An 18914-nucleotide genomic window follows, 5' to 3' on the forward strand; every position below is an offset into this window, starting at 1 on the left:
ACCCTTCACAATATGTTCTTCAACCTATTGACAGTATATTAAAGAATTACGATAAGCCCGGTAAAATATATTTTAGATGTTCATTGAACCAATCAGATATTCTAGACAGTCATTGGCTGCACTGACTTTAGTTTGAAATTCTAGGTACCAGTTTAACTGTACTTTTTGAGTGGCCGACGCTTGTCTACGCAATGTACCATTGGATGCCCGTACACTAAAGACAGATCTCCTGTCTGCCCGACTGTAATAAATCTATAGGTCTTCTCTACTACTGACCTTCTATACAGTAACCTGGTTAAAATTTAACCTTTAAGAAATAATTCTCTGTAGATTTCATTTCAAAAATTATGTTGAAAGGAGGAACAATCAAGGTTTTTACTTTCTTAGAAAGCATGCATCATAATTCTTTGAGGAAACAATTTAGTAGATTATAAAACTAATGAATTTTAGCCAGTTGGTACATGTAATTACTTTTGAAGAACAAATGCCTTATACTGATATTATATACACTGAAAGAGATCAGGTTAACACTAAGGTCACCGGTATACAAGAACATTATTACTTTATACTTTCTTTTAACATCATTAATCAGAATATTGTTTTCTGTTTTAGAATGACGATTTGAAGAAGGCATCACGTGACGAGTGGCAGGATACATTTGAAGAACTTCGGGAAATTCTCATGATTGGTGCGGAGAAAGCGTTTGATAACGGCCAAATTGGTGGTCAAACAAAGGAAAAATATTTCAATTCAGGTAATTTAGTTATAGCTTCGAAATGAACTTGTAACAATGAAGAACTTAATAATGAATTGTATGATCTATTTTTTGTCGTCACATTGAATTTAAGTTTAAGAAAACTGAAAGACTGTTTTATACAATTTTTAGAATCATTTAATCAAATTGTGACCGACGCCTGTCTGAATACAATGGCTTTCCCTTTTCTTTGGATAGTCCAACTGAAGACTTGAGAACAATCATTGTCGTCTAACGTCTTCTAACAGACGTTACAAAATTAATGAAATGTGAAGATCAAATGGTCCTTTTGGCTTATATAAAAAGTACATTTAAGCTAGATAAAAGTTTTTGCGTACAAGTTGGTATCTCCAAAAGTACTGAAGGGAATAGATTGAAACTTTACACACTCATTTAAAAGTAAAATTGGGTGTCACTGTCCAAGGCCCATAACTTTTACTTTTTTGGAAAGTATTATAACTCCGAAAACTACATTATCCAGAGCCCTGTTTTACTGTTAAGGACTGAGAATAGTCGAGCACGCTGTCCTCTCGCAACTTTTGTTTCAATTCACTTTCGTTTCTTAATTTTTCAGTAACACAGGAGGAAATAGAATTGGGACTACTTCAAAACTCACATGATTTAAATAAGAAATGTTTGTGTTTCATACGAAACATACAAGATTTGAATCAAAACATACACAACCACCGAGCATTGAAATTCATCGACTTACTTCCGGCTGAAAATGGTAGTCCCGCAGAAATTGATGTGGACGCTCAAGATAGGTTAAAGTTGTTAAGAGAAAATGATATACCGCAAAAACTGAACAAAGACAATATAGTTCGTCTTTCAACCCAGTGGAGTGATAGCTCAGGTATAAGTCCCTCAGATAACTCAGATTATTTAGATGAATTGGCTCAAGCGTTTTATGACAAGATGACGTGGTTGATAGATTTGAATTTAGAGGAGATGAACCTTAACGAAGAAGAGCAGACAAAAGAAATACGCCAGAGTATAATTATACGTAACAAGTGGAGTAGTATATTCTTTGGTAGGACTGATGTTTTGAAAACGATGGAGAAATACTTGAAAGATACCGCAAATAATCGTCCATTGGCAGTTTATGGAGAGAGTGGAACTGGAAAGACTGCGCTTATCGCAAAATGTGCCAAGGAAGCTCGGAAGTGGATCACCTCTATAAAACCAGTAATAGTGATGAGGTTTCTAGGTAAAATACAAACTAATGTCCACATTAACATAACCCATATATTTTAGCTAACGACCATGATTGAAATCATAATTGTGGAGTTGTTAATGCCGTTGACATCAAACCACTTCAACGCAGTGGGCTCGAATCCTGACAGGGACTTTGAATTCTTTCATTTGAGTAAACTATCCGGATAGCTTACGTAACGTCGCTGGTTCTACTCGGGTGCCCGTTTTTGTATGATATAGATCTAATACAAGAAAGACGGAAGGACACCTGATGTCTTCCTTGAAAGTCGTTATATGATATACATTGTATACTGTGTTGGTGCGACATGAAGCTGAGCAAAAATAAAAAGAAAAAGAAAAGAGATCTCATATTATAACTGATGTTCTTATTTGACTGTGAGCGTCTTGCAAAATGCACATACAAATGTATCTATGTTTTTGGAATAATAGGATACAGGATATTGGGGTGTACGGTATAACATTGTCATCCGTCCATCGTCAGGTTGTTCAAACCGACTATCACAGTTAATGTGACAACAGTTGTGATAAGAATTCTTCAAGGTTTACTCCTTTATTGTAAATTGACTGACGATAGTGGAAATTCCTCCTTTTTAAAACTTAAAATTTATAGAATTTGTTCTAGATTCTTTACTTATAAAAAAGTAAGTAGTTTTCTTTTTATTTCAGGAACTAGTCCACGTAGTTCTCACATTCTGCTCACATTGCAAAGTTTGTGTACGCAAATTTGTGATGCGTATGGCTTTAGTAACTGTAACATTCCAGCCGATTTCAAAGAATTGGTCGCATTTTTCTCAGAAACGTTAAAGGTAAATAATAATGTCCATGTATTGATTAATAATAACAACATTCTACAGCTGGTAAATTACTAGTCTAGATTATTAAAAAAATAGAAAGGGGAATAACTGTCTTTTATCATTGTAATACATTTGTGTTAATATTACCTTGATTAAAATACCTTGATATATTGTCTGCTTTTGGAATACTTTAATATTTTGTCTGCGGTCGTTCCTTGTTTTGAAATACATGTACTTTAATATATTGTCTGCGGTCGTTCTTGTTTTCTTTTATTTATCAACATACATGTAGATTATTTAGCACCGTAGACTCTACTGTCAGATCCGTACTTTTATATATTTTTGTTTTTCGGTATGTGATAAGCGCACGTCATTGAATGTATATTTGTTTACCCATAAATGTTTATGTTTTTCAAGGAAATGTTTTATATTTTATCAACAATTGCTTAACATGTTTCTTGATTAATACCATACTGTATACGCTCTTACAATAATCGACCTTTTACGTCTGCAATTGTCGTGTACAACATTTGTACAACGCTTTCATTTTAGTTAGCGTTTAGAATGATGTCATCTGCTATGTTGTTAAATTTACTTTATCTTAAAAAGGGACATGTACTTTTTATTTACAGAGAGTATCATCACACTCCAGACCGCTGCTCATATTTCTAGATTCCATGGACCAGTTGTCGGTTTCCTTTGACCCTTTCACATTCCAATGGCTGCCTAAGTTTCTGCCGAAAAATGTCAAAATCATTTTTTCATTCGTTCCGTCTGTGTTTAATTTGCTCAAACGCTTTAAAGTATATCTCGGGGACAAGGTGTCAAATGTGGAGCCTCTCCCGTCACTAGGTGACGTTCATAGCATGGACATAGTTAAAGCCCGTCTTACAGAATGCGACAGAACTATTACAGCAAACCAGAGCGCAATTTTACAAGAATTGTTCTCAAAATGCAGTCTGCCGCTTTTTTCAAGAGTCATGTTAGAAGAAATTCTCACCTGGAAATCTTATACCTCTGTTAGTTTAGAAATGGTATCCTCTTCGTTAAAAGAGGCGCTTAATAACTTCTTCCGGCGGCTAGAATTGCACCATGGGAAAGTATTGGTCAGACATACGCTTGCATATATAACAGCAGCTAGAGATGGGATATCTGAAATGGAGTTGTTAGATTTGTTGTCTCTTGACGATGAAGTCCTAAACTCAATATTTCTGTTCTGGTTGCCACCGAAACGTAGAATTCCCCCATTTCTGTGGACACGGCTTCGTTTGGAACTAGGAGTTTTTCTTGTCGAACGTGACGCTGGGGATATAGAGGTCTTTAGCTGGTATCATAGAATGTTCAAAGAAGCTGCATCAGAGAGATATTTGGATGACGAAGACACAAAAATGAAAATACACAAAAAAATCTCAGAATATTTCCTCGGCACTTGGAACGGTAAAGACAAACCATTCAGATACAGTACATTTCTCAAATCTAGATTAGCACTTACAAGTGATGACGGTGCTGAAAATAGAAATGTTCCTGCTCATCCACTGGTCTTTTGTCGTAGTAAGACTCGTACATTTTACAATAAACGAAAACTTACAGAGCTGCCATTTCATTTGATAAAGTGCGGAACTAAAGAGGACCTGTATACTAATTGCTTGTTTGATTACCATTGGTTATGGACAAAGATTAAAGCATCAGGATTGCAATTTGTGGTTGAAGATTTTGAACTTGCGTTAACTGTGTTCGATGATAACGAGGTGCAAGCACTTGCCGACACTTTACGCATTGCTGGATGCACTCTTGACGATTATCCAGATAATCTAGCGTTAGAGATAACAGGTCGTCTGCTCGACTTAATTAACACAATGCCAAAAATTCGCGGACTTCTTCACAAATGCGACGAGCAAGGTATTGTGCATTCGTCTGTCGTTATTCCAGTGCAAATGTATGAAGCTCCGATAAGTTCTCTTACTAGGTCCATCGAAAGTGCACCTGCCGATAATGGAGACAACCTACTAGTGCGGAAGGATACAAGAGTTGTATCAATTTGCCTTAATGGAAGTGTGCAGTCATGGGATACAAGTAAAGGTACTCTTGTTAGCGAGATATTGCTCCCAAAAATGAAGTCTGAATCATATCATCAGTTTGGTTTATACCCAAGCCGTGACGAAAGATATATCGTATGCGAATGTCGAACCGGAAGTCAATATATTTACACACTTGAAACAGATAGTCTCCGGATAGTTAACGAGCACAAACTGTCTTCACATCAACCATTTCATGACATCACAGTGAGTCGGAACTATGTTTGTATGGACAATGCTGTTTATGAAATTCATCACGGTAAAAAAGTTCGTGATCTTAACAGCTACAGAAAAGTAAACTCGTACGTCGAGCTAGGCGTTACGCAATGTGAAAAGTACCTTTTGATCGGAGATGAAAGCCTTGATATGTATAAAATATATACTGGGAAACGCGTGAAACAGCTTTCTATCACAAACTCAGTCAGCTGTATTCAGCTGACCTCAGATGGAAGATTAGCCATCATTGGAACGACAATCGACTGCGCAATTAAAATATTTGATGTTAACGATCTGTCACCGACCTTTGGACAGGAAGTCGTGACGTACAGTCCCCAGACCTCATTTCCTGATGAAATAATGTCTGCTGATAGTTACGCCTCTCAGGAAGTTTCGGAACTGTGTATTTCGAATAAAGAAGGTGCTTTCGTCAGTCTTGTGAAAAGGAAGTACCCAATTGTCTGGAGTCTAAAAAATGTCAGTACGAAACCAAGGCTTTTAAAAATATCAAAAGGTCCAAACCCTTTTCGTTATCTTTTTCAAGTTCAATTTTCTGCAGACGACAAATTTGTCTTAGCAGCAGAGTTATCTCCAAATATTATGATGTGGGATTCCATAACCGGAAGTTTGGTTGCGGTATTTCAGGCTCACAATAATGACATACATGATCTAGTCGTCGGGAAGCACAGCCCTGTAGCAGTAACTGCGCAACAGAACGGACCGGTAATCAATGTTTGGGACATTCAGAAAGTGTTGACTATGGAAAAGATGTCGTCTGTCAAACAGCAAGAGTATTCCGTGAAAAATATTGCATTTTCTAATCAGAGTAATATCATTTTCCTTACCCGTGTTCAACCGCCAAAAAGCAGTAAAGCTTACCACTATATTGATTACTTTGGAGTAGAAATCATCGATCTAGCATCCGGAAAAGCAGGAACGCTACTTCCTTTTGATAGATATGGGCATGTCTTAAGTATTGCCAATTCAAAGGACGCTTCCGTCGTTGTCATCTGCACAGGAAACACTCAGGCAAACTCAATATCTGTGATAAACATTGAAACCGGTAGGCTTCTCAAAACCTTGTCAGTGCCAGGGTGTAAAAGTGTAAAACTTTCAAGTAAGGGAGAGTACATGTGCATACTTACAGATGAAAAAGCAGAGCTTTATTCCGTCCCCGCTTTTGAAGTTGTTGGTAAATTCAACAATTGCACAAGCGGAATGTTTACTAAAACTAACGCTTTTGTTGGGATTGGACCTTCGCAGCTTCTTATTCAGGAGTCAATGGAAGACGATGAGACGCTGACCATCGACTTAGTTGGTGATGTCATCGCTATACATTACAGTGAGGTCATTGACCTGATACTAATTACCGTGGATGATGGATTGCAGGTAGATAACATTTAATTTGCCTTAGATTTTTAAATTAACATAGGAAATTAGAGTTATAAATAATCAAAATGATTTTAAAAACAGTCATATATAATCAAACTTGTTTTTTTTTACAAAAAAAAGAGTCCAAAATAACTGATTTCCGTGATAACAACTACCAGAGTTTTCATAATTTTCTAAAGTTTAGTGAAAATAACTATTAAAAATTTTTCTTCTTGTTTAACAAAACACTTGAATATGTTAAAATGTATTGATTCATAATATGAAGTTTTAGTATTTTGACTAATAATGAAATTTCTTCATGAAGGTTGTTGTAACAGCATTCAAAACAGAAGGATTTGGTGCTATAGGGTCCCTTACAGAGGTCAGTCATGATGGAATCAATGATATTGCCGACGATGGGTCAATATGTATTGATTCCGAGTTACAGGTAAGAAAACTGTTGAATCAAATGAATGGATCATTTAGTTTTTATGCCCCCACAAAGTGGGGGCATATATCGTTGCACTTGTCCGTCCGTTCGTCCATCCGTCCGTACGTCTGTCCGTCCGTCCGTACGTCCCGAAATCTTGTGAACGCAACTCCTCTTAAACCGGATGCCAGATTTTGCTTAAACTTCCAGGGATAAACAACCTTAATGTGTAGATGGCAGTAAAGGAAGGAATTTTCGCTGCGACCAAATTTAACAGAATTATGGCCCTTTGTTGATTTTTTCACCATATACTATGTAGAAATTTTTGTGAACGCAATTACTCTTAAACCGGATGGCAGATTAAGCTTTAACTTCTAGGGATGAACAACCTTAATGTGTAGATGGTAGTAAAGGAAGGAATTTTTGCTGCGACCAAATTTAACAGAATTATGGCCCTTTGTTGATTTTTTCACTATATACTATGTAGAAATTTTGTGAACGCAACTCCTCTTAAACTGGATGGCAGATTTTGCTTAAACTTCCAGGGATGAACATACTTAATGTGTAGATGGTATTAGAGGAAGGAATTTTTGCTGCGACCAAATTTAACAGAATTATAGCCTTTTGTTGATTTTTTCACTATATACTATGAACGCAAGTCCTCTTAAACCGGATGGCAGATTTTGCTTAAACTTCCAGGAATGAATAACCTAAATGTTAAGATGGTAGTAAAGGAAGGAATTTTTGCTGCGACCAAATTTAACAAAATTATGGCCCTTTGTTGATTGTTTCACTATATACCATATAGAAATTTTGTGAACGCAACTCCTCTTAAACCGGGTGGCAGATTTTGCTTAAACTTCCAGGGATGAACAACCGTAATTTGTAGATGGTAGTAAAGGAAGGAATTTTTGCTGCGACCAAATTTAACAGAATTATGGCCCTTTGTTGATTGTTTCACTATATACCATATAGAAATTTTGTGAATGCAACTCCTCTTAAACTGGATGGCAAATTTTGCTTAAACTTCCAGGGTTGAACAACCTTAATGTGTAGATGGTAGTAAAGGAAGGAATTTTTGCTTCAACCAAATTTTATCAGAATTATGGCCCTTTGTTGATTTTAGTTTTCAACTTGTGGCACATGTAGTCCAAAAATATTTGACCTAGAGTCATAAGATTGACAGAACAGTGGCGTGTGGGACCATCCGTGTCCTATGGACACATTTCTAGTTTAAAAAAGTTTTGCTGATACCAATTAAGAATAAGATACCAATATAAAAATATTTTGCAAGATTTCACATACAGTCAATAAATATTTCCATTCATACTCTCAAATTTTATTGTTTTAGGTATTTGAACTTGAGAGATGCAAGCGTATTAAAAAGCTGCTACCTAATTCTAGTAAAGGTGACATATCGTGTGTTCGGTTATCAAGTAAAGGTGAACACGCTATCTACATAGATACGATCCCGGCACCATGTGTGAAGGTATGTCGTGTCAGCGACAGTCAGATTATTTCTAAATCATTTCTTCACTGTGTCCCAGAATTTCTTGAAGTCATTCCAACAATGAATCTCATAGTTGTCATTGGAAAGGACAATAAGAAACTATTTGTGCTAGCTTTACGTGATCACGACCGGAAGTACAAGTATGCAAACATGGAAGATCGTCTCGCGCAGATTTTAGGTGTAAAGTCCATGCGCGACATATCAATGTTTGAACTCCCGGAAAAGGTGAAAGAGGCATTGAAAGAGAATACAAAGTCGGAGCAAATCAAACATATCACTCTGAACGAAAATGAAAGGAATGTTATTGGTAGACAGGACACGGTTGTTTACAAGAAGAAAAGTTCTAAAAGGTCACGATCATGTAGGTTGTTGTGATGGGATGTATCTTAATGTTTTTTGTCATTGATTGAGAGGTTACTAGAAAATATACAATGATATCAAAAGCATGCATAAACTCATTGAATGTAACAGCCTGTTAAAAAAACTGGACTCGTGTAATAGCATTTATAAAGATCAATAATAGCATTTAAAATGATAGAAAATATACAATGGTTTTTAAAAAGAATGATCAATTAATTGAGCATATGCATGTGTAAAAAAGGACCCTAGTGCCATTAAAAAAGACAGTTGGTAATATTTCTTGTTTGTGCTTCTTTACATTTTATAGTACAGTGTTCTAAAGTGATACTGAATTAAGTAATTTGCCAGTACTAAGTACCTTTATAATTGCATTTACGGATTATTATTATATAATATTAAATTGTTGGTTTTTCATCTAAACATTTAGATATATGAATATACCATATCTACGAATGAATCTTATAGAGTACCGTTAATTGTTTAAAAAGTAACATAATGCTCATCTTTTTGCTGTCAATTTGAGGTGGGCAAGCTATATATTCCTTAAGATTGACTTTTATAATGGTGGATGGCCAATATTTGATAATAAAATGTAATAAATGCCTTCATCTCATTCTTTTTATCAATTGAACATTACCAATACATTCCCAATATTATTTATAGAATTTCTCGTGAGTCGTGAAGGTTATTGATTATACATGTGAAGTACTTAGTGCTCACCAATTTTTTTAAGCCAATCACCGACGAGGATTTTTCAAATTTTCAGGTTACAAATCTTAATAGAACAGATTTTATATAAACTGGACGTTTTATATTATAAAACGCAAGTGGGCGGAGCACTAAGCCGGTTAGAGTGCATATTGGATGTTCTTCGTAAATAAGAAAGCTACAGTCGCTTCGCAAGCTCCGCTCCTTTTTAGCTTTCTTATTTACGAAGAACACCCAATATGCACTCTAATCCATACATAATAAAATTTAATAATGGCAGAATGTAAGATATGTCTGACATTTACATGTACACTGTGATAAGCACAATGACTTTAATAGAAAATATGAATGTAAGCTTTTTTCAAAGTCAAGAATTTAGTGCAATTTTCCATGAATTCGAGAAATTGGCTGTTTGTTAATGATTTAAGTGTGGGTAAGTGTTTGGAAAATAAATATAGTAATGGAAATAGATATATGCTATAAAGTATAATAAAATGTATTATTTATTGTCAATTAATTTTGTAATGTTAAAATGATTTATATTTGTTATCTATTTTTATTTGCATTTTTGTTGATTAAATTTAAAATTAAATTTTAAAGAGTTTTTTTTTCAGTTCTTGACTTTTGGATAAAAAAATGTATTTTGAACACGAGTGATACGCATAAAGTATAGTTTATATGTAAATTCTTGAATTTTAAAGTTTTCATCATTTCAATTTTTTTCAATGTCTGGATGATCATACAGTTATGAATATATAACATGAATTGACCTCTTAAAATAGTTTTTGTAGGGAATATATTATAGTACAATTATTTCTTTATAATTTAAATCATTTTATTTTATATTGTATCTTGTAGATTTGATTATACGAGTATTTATAAAGCATTCTGTGATACATAATGTGGAAAATAAAACAGTTTTAGAAACTTAAATGCCATTTGTTTTTATCTCTGTTCAGTTATTTCCGTAAAGCTAAATAAATTCGATTCATTTAACATATTTGTGAAATAATTAATTGAATAGAAGTCAGAGAAATGAAAACTAACTATATCGGAGTTACCTCTCGTATCCCTCTCTCTGTAGATATTTTGTCTGTCAAAGTTACTACTGTTGTATATGGTGGCTGATTTGGTACAAAAAAATAAGCCACCACAGTTGTAGGCCGTACATTGGGAATTGTTGCTACGTGGAAGTAATTAAAGGTAGATAGTAAATGTACGAAAAGTGTTCATGACTTTGTTTAACAGATTGGTATAGAATAGAATGTAATATCTAGTTGCTTTCATTTTTTTTCTCGGGTACACGAGAAATTATGTTGACTATCGCAATTTGGTAAAGTAAGGATAAAATTGTAATATATTTTATTGGGTTTACTTTACAATTTGCAAGCTTTTCGCCTTTCGTTTCCTGATGTTATGCCATTACTAAATACCCGCACGTACAGAAATTTGAATTTGAATTCGTAATTTCTTAATATTTAGAAATACAAAAATGCCGCTAACATTTAATTTCTACAAGTAATTGAAAATGAAAATTTTACCAGTTACTTTTCATTATGTTAAGTTTGAGGTTGGGCATTACATAATAATGAAAATAATAACTTTATTTTGAGAAGGTGACCTATAAAGAGTACATAATAAACATACAACTTATTTCCATTATGTCCTTTTATACATATATAAACATAAACAATAATAAATAGCAATATAATGACGAGAAACACTTACAAAAAATACATATCATTTTTATGGAAAGTACTAAGTTATGAACTTTAGGGGCAACTCTCTTAAAACAGCATCTTGCAGAGGTAAACAGTACTATACATAAAAAACAAAATACCACATTTCAAATATCGATATTGTTATACTCGTACCCTCGTGAGTTAGGAATATTTAAAATTCTTTTGATAACATCATTAGAAATGCATATTGACGCAGTAAGGTATATCATTTACGCATTATTGATAAATATTTTGAGAAAGTATTATCAAATATTAATGTTTTCATACTTAAAACTTCAAAATCTTTTACGCACAAAGTATTGCATCATCCCAGAATGTTGAACGTAAACAGAAACGCGTGTACTATATTAAATGAGGCTTATCAGTTATATATTTACATTTCGTTTCCCGCCTTTACTTCCCGCCAAATTCCTTAGATACGAATTATCACTGACTCAGAAGCAGACGATAAGGGTAGGCTGGTGGCCAGGTACAATTCAATTAGAGTTGTATCTCTATCAAGGACGCATAAGAAAGCTATGGCAGGGCATTTGAGCAATGTTTAAAGATGTATCTGCTCATTTTTCATTCCTTCATTCATTTCTTGAGATTCGTTTGTACGCCACGTTATGAAGCTCACCTTATAATGACGCGCATCTATGAGATTTGCAACAAAGTTTGTGCGTCAACAATGTGAAAGTCAAGGTCTTTATTATGCTAAAATCACGTTTATGTAACTAAATAAACATTGCAAGCTAGCTTGTTTCCATTTCTGTAACAGAAATCTATCTATCACAATTTTAAGTTTGTTGATTGATGCAGATTTTCGTATTATTGCAACAAAATATGTTTAAATTTGGATAGGTACAAATCGCACAAAAATACTTCAAGTGAAAACCTTTCTGTTAATCGTGTAAGAGTGGTTGCATATGTTTTCGTAACTAAACAACCTCTGTGTAGTAATGGTTTTGACTTTAACCCTTTTTATCATATAACAATGACAACAAAATCTGAATAATTTATCTGTTTTATTAATTTTGATTATGAACAATACTTTAAAATAAAAGTTCAGCTATTTAGTGTAATACAAGTTGTGGACCATCTGTCGAATTTATTTTGTTTTAGCTATTGCATCTATAAAATATATACATGTATATACATGAGAATAATTAAAAACCGTTGTTGAGTACTGTTATAATACAATCCTGTTTAATATACGAAGAATTCTCCAAGTTATATGACACTGACTACGCTACTACGTACAATAACCACAGCAATTTTGCGTTTTCGTCGATAAAAAAATACCACACAGACTTCTGTGATATTTAATAATAAGGTGATTCACAAAATCATCAAATTCTGGTGTGCTTTAGCCGATACACAGCAAAATTTGTCGTCCTTTGATTTCCTCTGCCATTACAGAAGAAGAACATCCACGTCAATTTTTAATGATCTTTGATAATCTTAAACCCCAGTCACACTAGTAGTCCAAGAAATCCGTGCATAAAATAGGGTGAATTGTGCACCTCTTGTGAAAAGCATGAAACTTGGCATGGTGGCAGGAAATGGTATTTCAATTCATTTTAGCCTGGGATCCACTTTTTAAAAATCCAATATGGCCGCCAAAATCCAAGATGGCCGCCATATATTAAAATTTTCAGAATATTTGGGTATTTCAGCTGTAGTCATACCTAGAATAGTATAAAAAACATCAGTTCATTATATTACAGATTAATTTATATTCAGGCCTCTGATCCAGATTGTGCAAATCCAAAATGGCCGCCAAAATCCAAGATGGCCGCCATTTATTTTTATTTTTCAAAATATTAAAGTTTTTCAGCTTTATTCTTTACAGGTCAGTATGAAATAGCACCACTTTATTATATTACACATTTATATATATTCAAGCCCCGGATCCAGGTTGTGCAAATCCAAGATGGCTGCCAAAATCCAAGATGGCCGCCATATTAAAATTTTTAGAATGTAATAGTTTTTCAGCTGTTGTCGTCATTACAGAAACAGTATAAAATAAGACTTATTTAAAATTATGGCATAGCATATTTATTAATATTCAAGCCTTGGATCTAGATTTTGCATATCCAACATGCTTGTCGAAATCCAAGATGGCAACCATGTTGAATTTTTCAGAATATATTACTTACCAGCTGTCATCATTTTCAAATTAGTATAAAATAGCACAAATACATTATAATTATAACATGTTTTTAACCATACCAGCATGAAAGACGTATTGTATTTGCCTTCGCCGTCTGTCTGTCTGTCCGTTCGTCCGCATTAAGCTTGTCCATCCTTAACAGGTCAAACTACAAGTGAGATTTCAACTTAACTTTAGGAGTAATCAGTACCTGTCCCGCCGAGATTTTTCGTCAATTTTTTCCCCAGCTTTATTGGTGGAGGAAGACCCCAGGTGCTCCGGGCATTATTTCAGGCACGAGCGGGCACCTGGATAGAACCACCGACCTTCCGTAAGCCAGCTGGATGGCTTCCTCACATGAAAGATTTCGACCCGAGTGAGGATCGAACCTACAGCGGTGTGGGACCTGTGATCTCAAGTCAGCGACTTTGACCACTCGGCCATCAAGGCCCCCCTAATCAGTACCATCCCAAGTTGTGAACATCACCGTCACATTTCGTTTCGCTGCACAAAATGGCCGCCAAAGCTTAAAGCAGAAATATCTTGCCTGGCCTTCACTGGTCAAAACTACTGGTTAATATCAACCAAACTTTACAGGAGAGAGCGGAAATATCCCCTAGTTGTGCACACACCATCACCAGCACATTTCGCTTCGCTGCACAAAATGGTCGTTGGAGCTATAAATAAAAATATATTGTCCGGCTTTCACAGGTCAAGTTACTGGTGGATTTCAATTAAACTTCACATGAGTGACCATGCATAGTTTTGGGAGACATATGTTTTTGTGACAAAACCAATTTAGTTATGAAATTGTTTTAAAAACATCCGATTCATATTGAAAACATGCTCATAATTAAATTGCTCAGATTTATTTTACTTGATTTTACGAAAACTCTTAAAAAAGAATATTTAAACAAAAAAATGGACGTTAAAAGTATCTCATAATTTCATTATCTGCTCGTGAATAAAAAATCTCTTTGCTAATTTTAGGTAATTTCAAGTTCAAGCAACTTGCAATCAAACTAAGCTGAGCCTTATTCCAATGATATAATATGTAGCTGACCTCCTATTTTGTCATTGTGAAAAGCTAAAGGAAATTTTTGTATATTTTTACCAACAGCTATGTAATTTTCCCTAAAAAGAAAACACTTCATAATAATAATTTCAGAGAATTCTAGACTCTGTAATTTGTATTTTGATAAGAATAAAAGTAAAACGTAACCCCAAGACTACTTGAAAGTAGTTATGTTCAGAGTCAAAAGTGACCAGTTCTTAAAAAATGTGGGATACTAGCTAGTAAATGCTAAAAATGTTAGAAATAATGATATTTCAACAGTTGTACATCAGGTTGCTTTTATACTAACTTAAGCAAGGTAATGTTTAAAGTGTTATCAACTAATACTTATCAGTATAAACAAGAAAACTTTTATCAATTATCTATGATAAACACCTATATTGATCTTGTACTGAATGTCTGTCAAGTTAAAGGTCAATTGTTCATTGTTGTTGTGATTCTAGGAGTAAATAATAAAAAATAAAAACAGCTGAAGAAATGACAACCTCATGAGTTAAGCTAAATTCGGCATGATTTCACTAGTTCTTGTGTACAGTCCTTTTATGACAGTTGTGGAAACCAAACAGAAATTATTTAATCTAAGTAAACAATTGATAATTTGTTAAAGAGTTTCCATTGTTTTTTTAAAAACCAAAAAAACAACAACCAACAACTGAGATTATAAATCAACTATTATACTGTAATATCAGAAAATACATATGATTATGTAAGGCTTTACCCCCTTAATCAGGCATTTCAACTGCTTTAAAATATAAAAGGGAGAAATTAACAAGAAATTTAAGAGCGTTGCCCTTGGAATGCAGCCCCGAAATTCGCAGTAAGTTAGTATCTCAATCTTACAATTGAAATCTCATATCAAAATTATCAAATAGAAAGAGCTGCAAAAGTCTCAACTTGATCTCATATAAAGTCACAAATTACTAATCTTAATAATGTCAAACACTTAAGTTTGATTACAGAAAAACCCAAGATATTTTTGTTCAATATCATTCTGTTTTTCTTGTTTATTCACAAGACCTTGCCAAAATAATGACATAATAAGAGTCTGATTCCGTTATCTATGACACAAAATATATGCTAATTTACTAATGAAAAAGAACTCACAGCTGCAGTAAGACGATCACAAGGATGATGCAAACTAAATGTATTAAAAAGAATTGACAGGAGAAGAAACCCTTACGTCTCCGACACTAACTAGTATAAATCATACTGAACATTTGGTTCAAATAAGCTTAGGAATTGTGTGCACTAAAATTGCAATACAACAGAGGATTAATTCACACTTTTCAAGCATAAACATTTACAGAAGCGTGATGACGCATTCTGAGCCCGCATTCTATGGGCTCAGGATTCAATTTCTGTAGATGTTGATGCACAAAATAATATATATTAGTCATTCTGTTTCGGTGATTCTACGATATGTTGTTTTCCGCATAAAGAAACTAGTTTTATATTGATTTTAACTTTAATTTTTGTGCGTTATGTTTTGATAACAAGGTAACTGGGGATCATTATTAAAATCAGCGGCTTTGCATGGTATCAGAATCATGCACATTGACAAGAGCTATTGGTAGGACATCATAAAGTGTTAGCCTGTTCTCGGTGCTTTATAGCTAAACAAGAACCTAGATTATGAAGAATCCCTATATTTAAAAGGGACATAATTCTGTCAAAATCCATGATAGAGTTATTGACCTTTAACGGTGACCTTCTATTATGCTAAAAAATAAGTGTATTGGGGTTTAACGTATTCCATCATGTATTTTTTACAAAACCAACTTGCATGAAAAACTTGTAAAGCTGACGCCTTTGGTGTACAATATAACTTGCTCCCTAGTCTTTGAAATATCAAGCTAAATAATGTGCTCGCATGGTTTTATCCATAAATGCAAGTTTTTTTCTCTGTAAATGTACATCTGTATATGCAGTTTTATGCAGGAATACCATTTTTTAGTTTGTTTTATGTATTAAAAGTGTTGATGATACAAATTACCTTTATTATAGAAATTTGTCAAAATATCATCATTTAATGGCAGCCATATTGGATTTTGAAGCCATATTGAATTTTCTATCAATGCTACTTAAGCATTTTTCCAAGAAATTACTATTTTTGACCTATAATGTCAATTTATAGCATTTTCTAGTCATAAATAACTTCATTTTGACATGACCTGTGTACATTTTACATTTTGGCGGCCATCTTGGATTTTGGCGGCCATCTTGTATTTTTAAAAAGTGGATCCCAGGCTGAAATAACTTGAAATACCATTCCTTGACACCATGCCAAGTTTCATGCTTTTCACAGAAGGTGCACAATTTTTTCACAAATTTCTTGGACTATAGAGCTTACGATTACTTGCGACCACAGGCGACTTGTAAAACTGACGATCATCAGCGATTGTCTGCGACCAAAACCATTTTTGCACAGATAAATTTACGTTTGCGAGTATCGTAAGACAAGTCATCATTGACAATCGTACGACAGGTCATAAGTAAACGTACGATGGTCTCAAGAAATTGCCTGGGATTACTTACGACTACCCGTGTCATAACATGCGATCACCTACAACTTGTCGTACGACCATCACACGATTACTAAAGACTACTTAGGATTATCAATGACTAGTGGCAATTTGTAAAGACTGTCGTAAGATTATCGCACTTCCGAACGACCATCGTGCGACAGCCTTAAGACCTTATAAAGATCACTAGCGACCTGTTTTGATCGCAAGGAGGTTTTTGTGCAAGCTCAAAAACCTCTCTACGACTGAAATTGGTCGTGGGACCTAAATAAGATAACCTGCGACTGCCAAAGATCACCGATGACCGTCGTAAGACGTTTTAAAGATTGTCCGCGACCAGAGGTCACTGGTGATCGTGAACTGGTCTTCACTGGTCGTAAGCTCTAGTGTGACTGGGGCTTTAGGGATAAGCCTAACTGCAGCTATATCGGTTGTTCTTTGATGGTCTTAGTCATAGAGGATTTTGGCGACCTTACATTTGCTCAGCCGCAGTGAATTCTGATTACCTTTGATCAGCACAGCCTTTAATTTGTCTAGCATTAAATCATTAACATCACATCTTTTGATTTACACAACCACATCAAATTTCATAATCATAGTCACAAAGACACCAATCATTTGATTAACTCAGCTATAGCAAATACTGGTGTCTATTTTTAGCATAATCACAGCGAATCTTATATTCACTGATTGGTTTAATCACGTTTTGTACAGGGAAATCGAATTTTAATGACCATTACATTCGGATATTTGGGTTCTTTGTATAGCACACCAATATCGGATTCTAGCGTTCTTTTATTAAGAATCATTGTTCTTATCAATTGGCACAGCAACTGCAATTTCGTTCTCTGCCTCAGCGAATTATGTTGTCCTTTGATTACCAAAGTGACGACTTAGTCTTGTGTCCAAAGTTTAGTTTGTTTAGTCCAATGTTTGATGTCCTTTCGCTTACATAACAGCAATTCTGACATTCTTTGATAAGCAAGGTTTAATTTGATACGAAAAAGTTTCCGCATGGTGAATTATATAATATTTACAATTCAATCATTAAGAACTAAAACTTTACTTTATTGTGGCTTTGATTACATTGAAAATAATCGAACATCAACTTGTATTATTGAACCCCGAACTAATCATTACTTTAAGTAAATTTAAGAACCAAAAGTTACTAGTTCACAAACCATTTTGGATCAACCCATGGAAAAAGTACACTTGATTTACCAGGCCACACAGGTGAAAACAAAGCATTTGCAGATGTAACATGAAAAAAATAATTACATGAAATGGTCTAATCAAGTATCTGGAGCTCTTATCGTGTATCTGGAAACATTTCCAGATGCCAGTTGGCCCAATGACCCACTAGTTGGCGCGTAGCACGCAATTCCTGCCCTACCGACACATATTTTATTTAGAACATTCAAATTAGCTATGTAAACAAACGTTTTTACATTGCTTCCTTGGCCAAAACGTATCTTACACTATGTTCTGACTTATTCTTGGGAACATATTTTGGCTATTTTATCTTTTATCTGTCAGGTATATGTTATAAATGTGAAATGTAAATCTATATAAAGAAACTTCGTACGATAATAACTACGATTTTATTAGAACCTGATCAGCCAACCTCGTGTAAAAGAGACATACCGCCAGGAACTAATAAATATATAATAAAATGACAGACATATACATTGATAATGGAAAGCGAAAATGATAAGTCAGATAACTACATAAGTTATATATGATCGTTCTATTTGGAACCAAATCAATAAAAAAAAACGAACTAAATTTATACGTTACATACCAAAGTAAACGATATTGTATGTAAAGTAAAGATCGGAATGTTTCGTGTCTCGTGCAAGTTGCAGAGAGGTCAAATGGTCTCGTTCTGAAACGGTCCGCTTAGTGGAATATTGATCAGAACGTACTAAGTTTCTATGGTTTCGTAAACATTATTGTGTGTTGGGATGGTGTCTTTTGGAATGAATGATTTACAAAACATTTGTAACAA

The 18914-nt window shown here is 34.3% G+C and overlaps 1 protein-coding gene across 1 annotated transcript; it reads left to right on the forward strand.

Annotated features, from left to right (window-relative positions):
• Positions 1-612: 612 nt before the first annotated feature.
• LOC132714274 (NACHT and WD repeat domain-containing protein 2-like) lies at positions 613-9585 on the forward strand (the record flags this gene model as incomplete). Its single annotated transcript, XM_060697104.1, has 6 exons — positions 613-754; positions 1329-1961; positions 2636-2775; positions 3396-6443; positions 6751-6873; positions 8207-9585. Coding segments are annotated over 6 exons (4620 nt in total), but the record flags the coding sequence as incomplete, so codon positions are not given.
• Positions 9586-18914: the final 9329 nt, after the last annotated feature.

Source organism: Ruditapes philippinarum, unplaced genomic scaffold (assembly GCF_026571515.1).
Source record: "Ruditapes philippinarum isolate M1 unplaced genomic scaffold, ASM2657151v2 ctg16731_1_1_1_1, whole genome shotgun sequence".
Classification (NCBI taxonomy): Eukaryota; Metazoa; Mollusca; class Bivalvia; order Venerida; family Veneridae; genus Ruditapes; species Ruditapes philippinarum.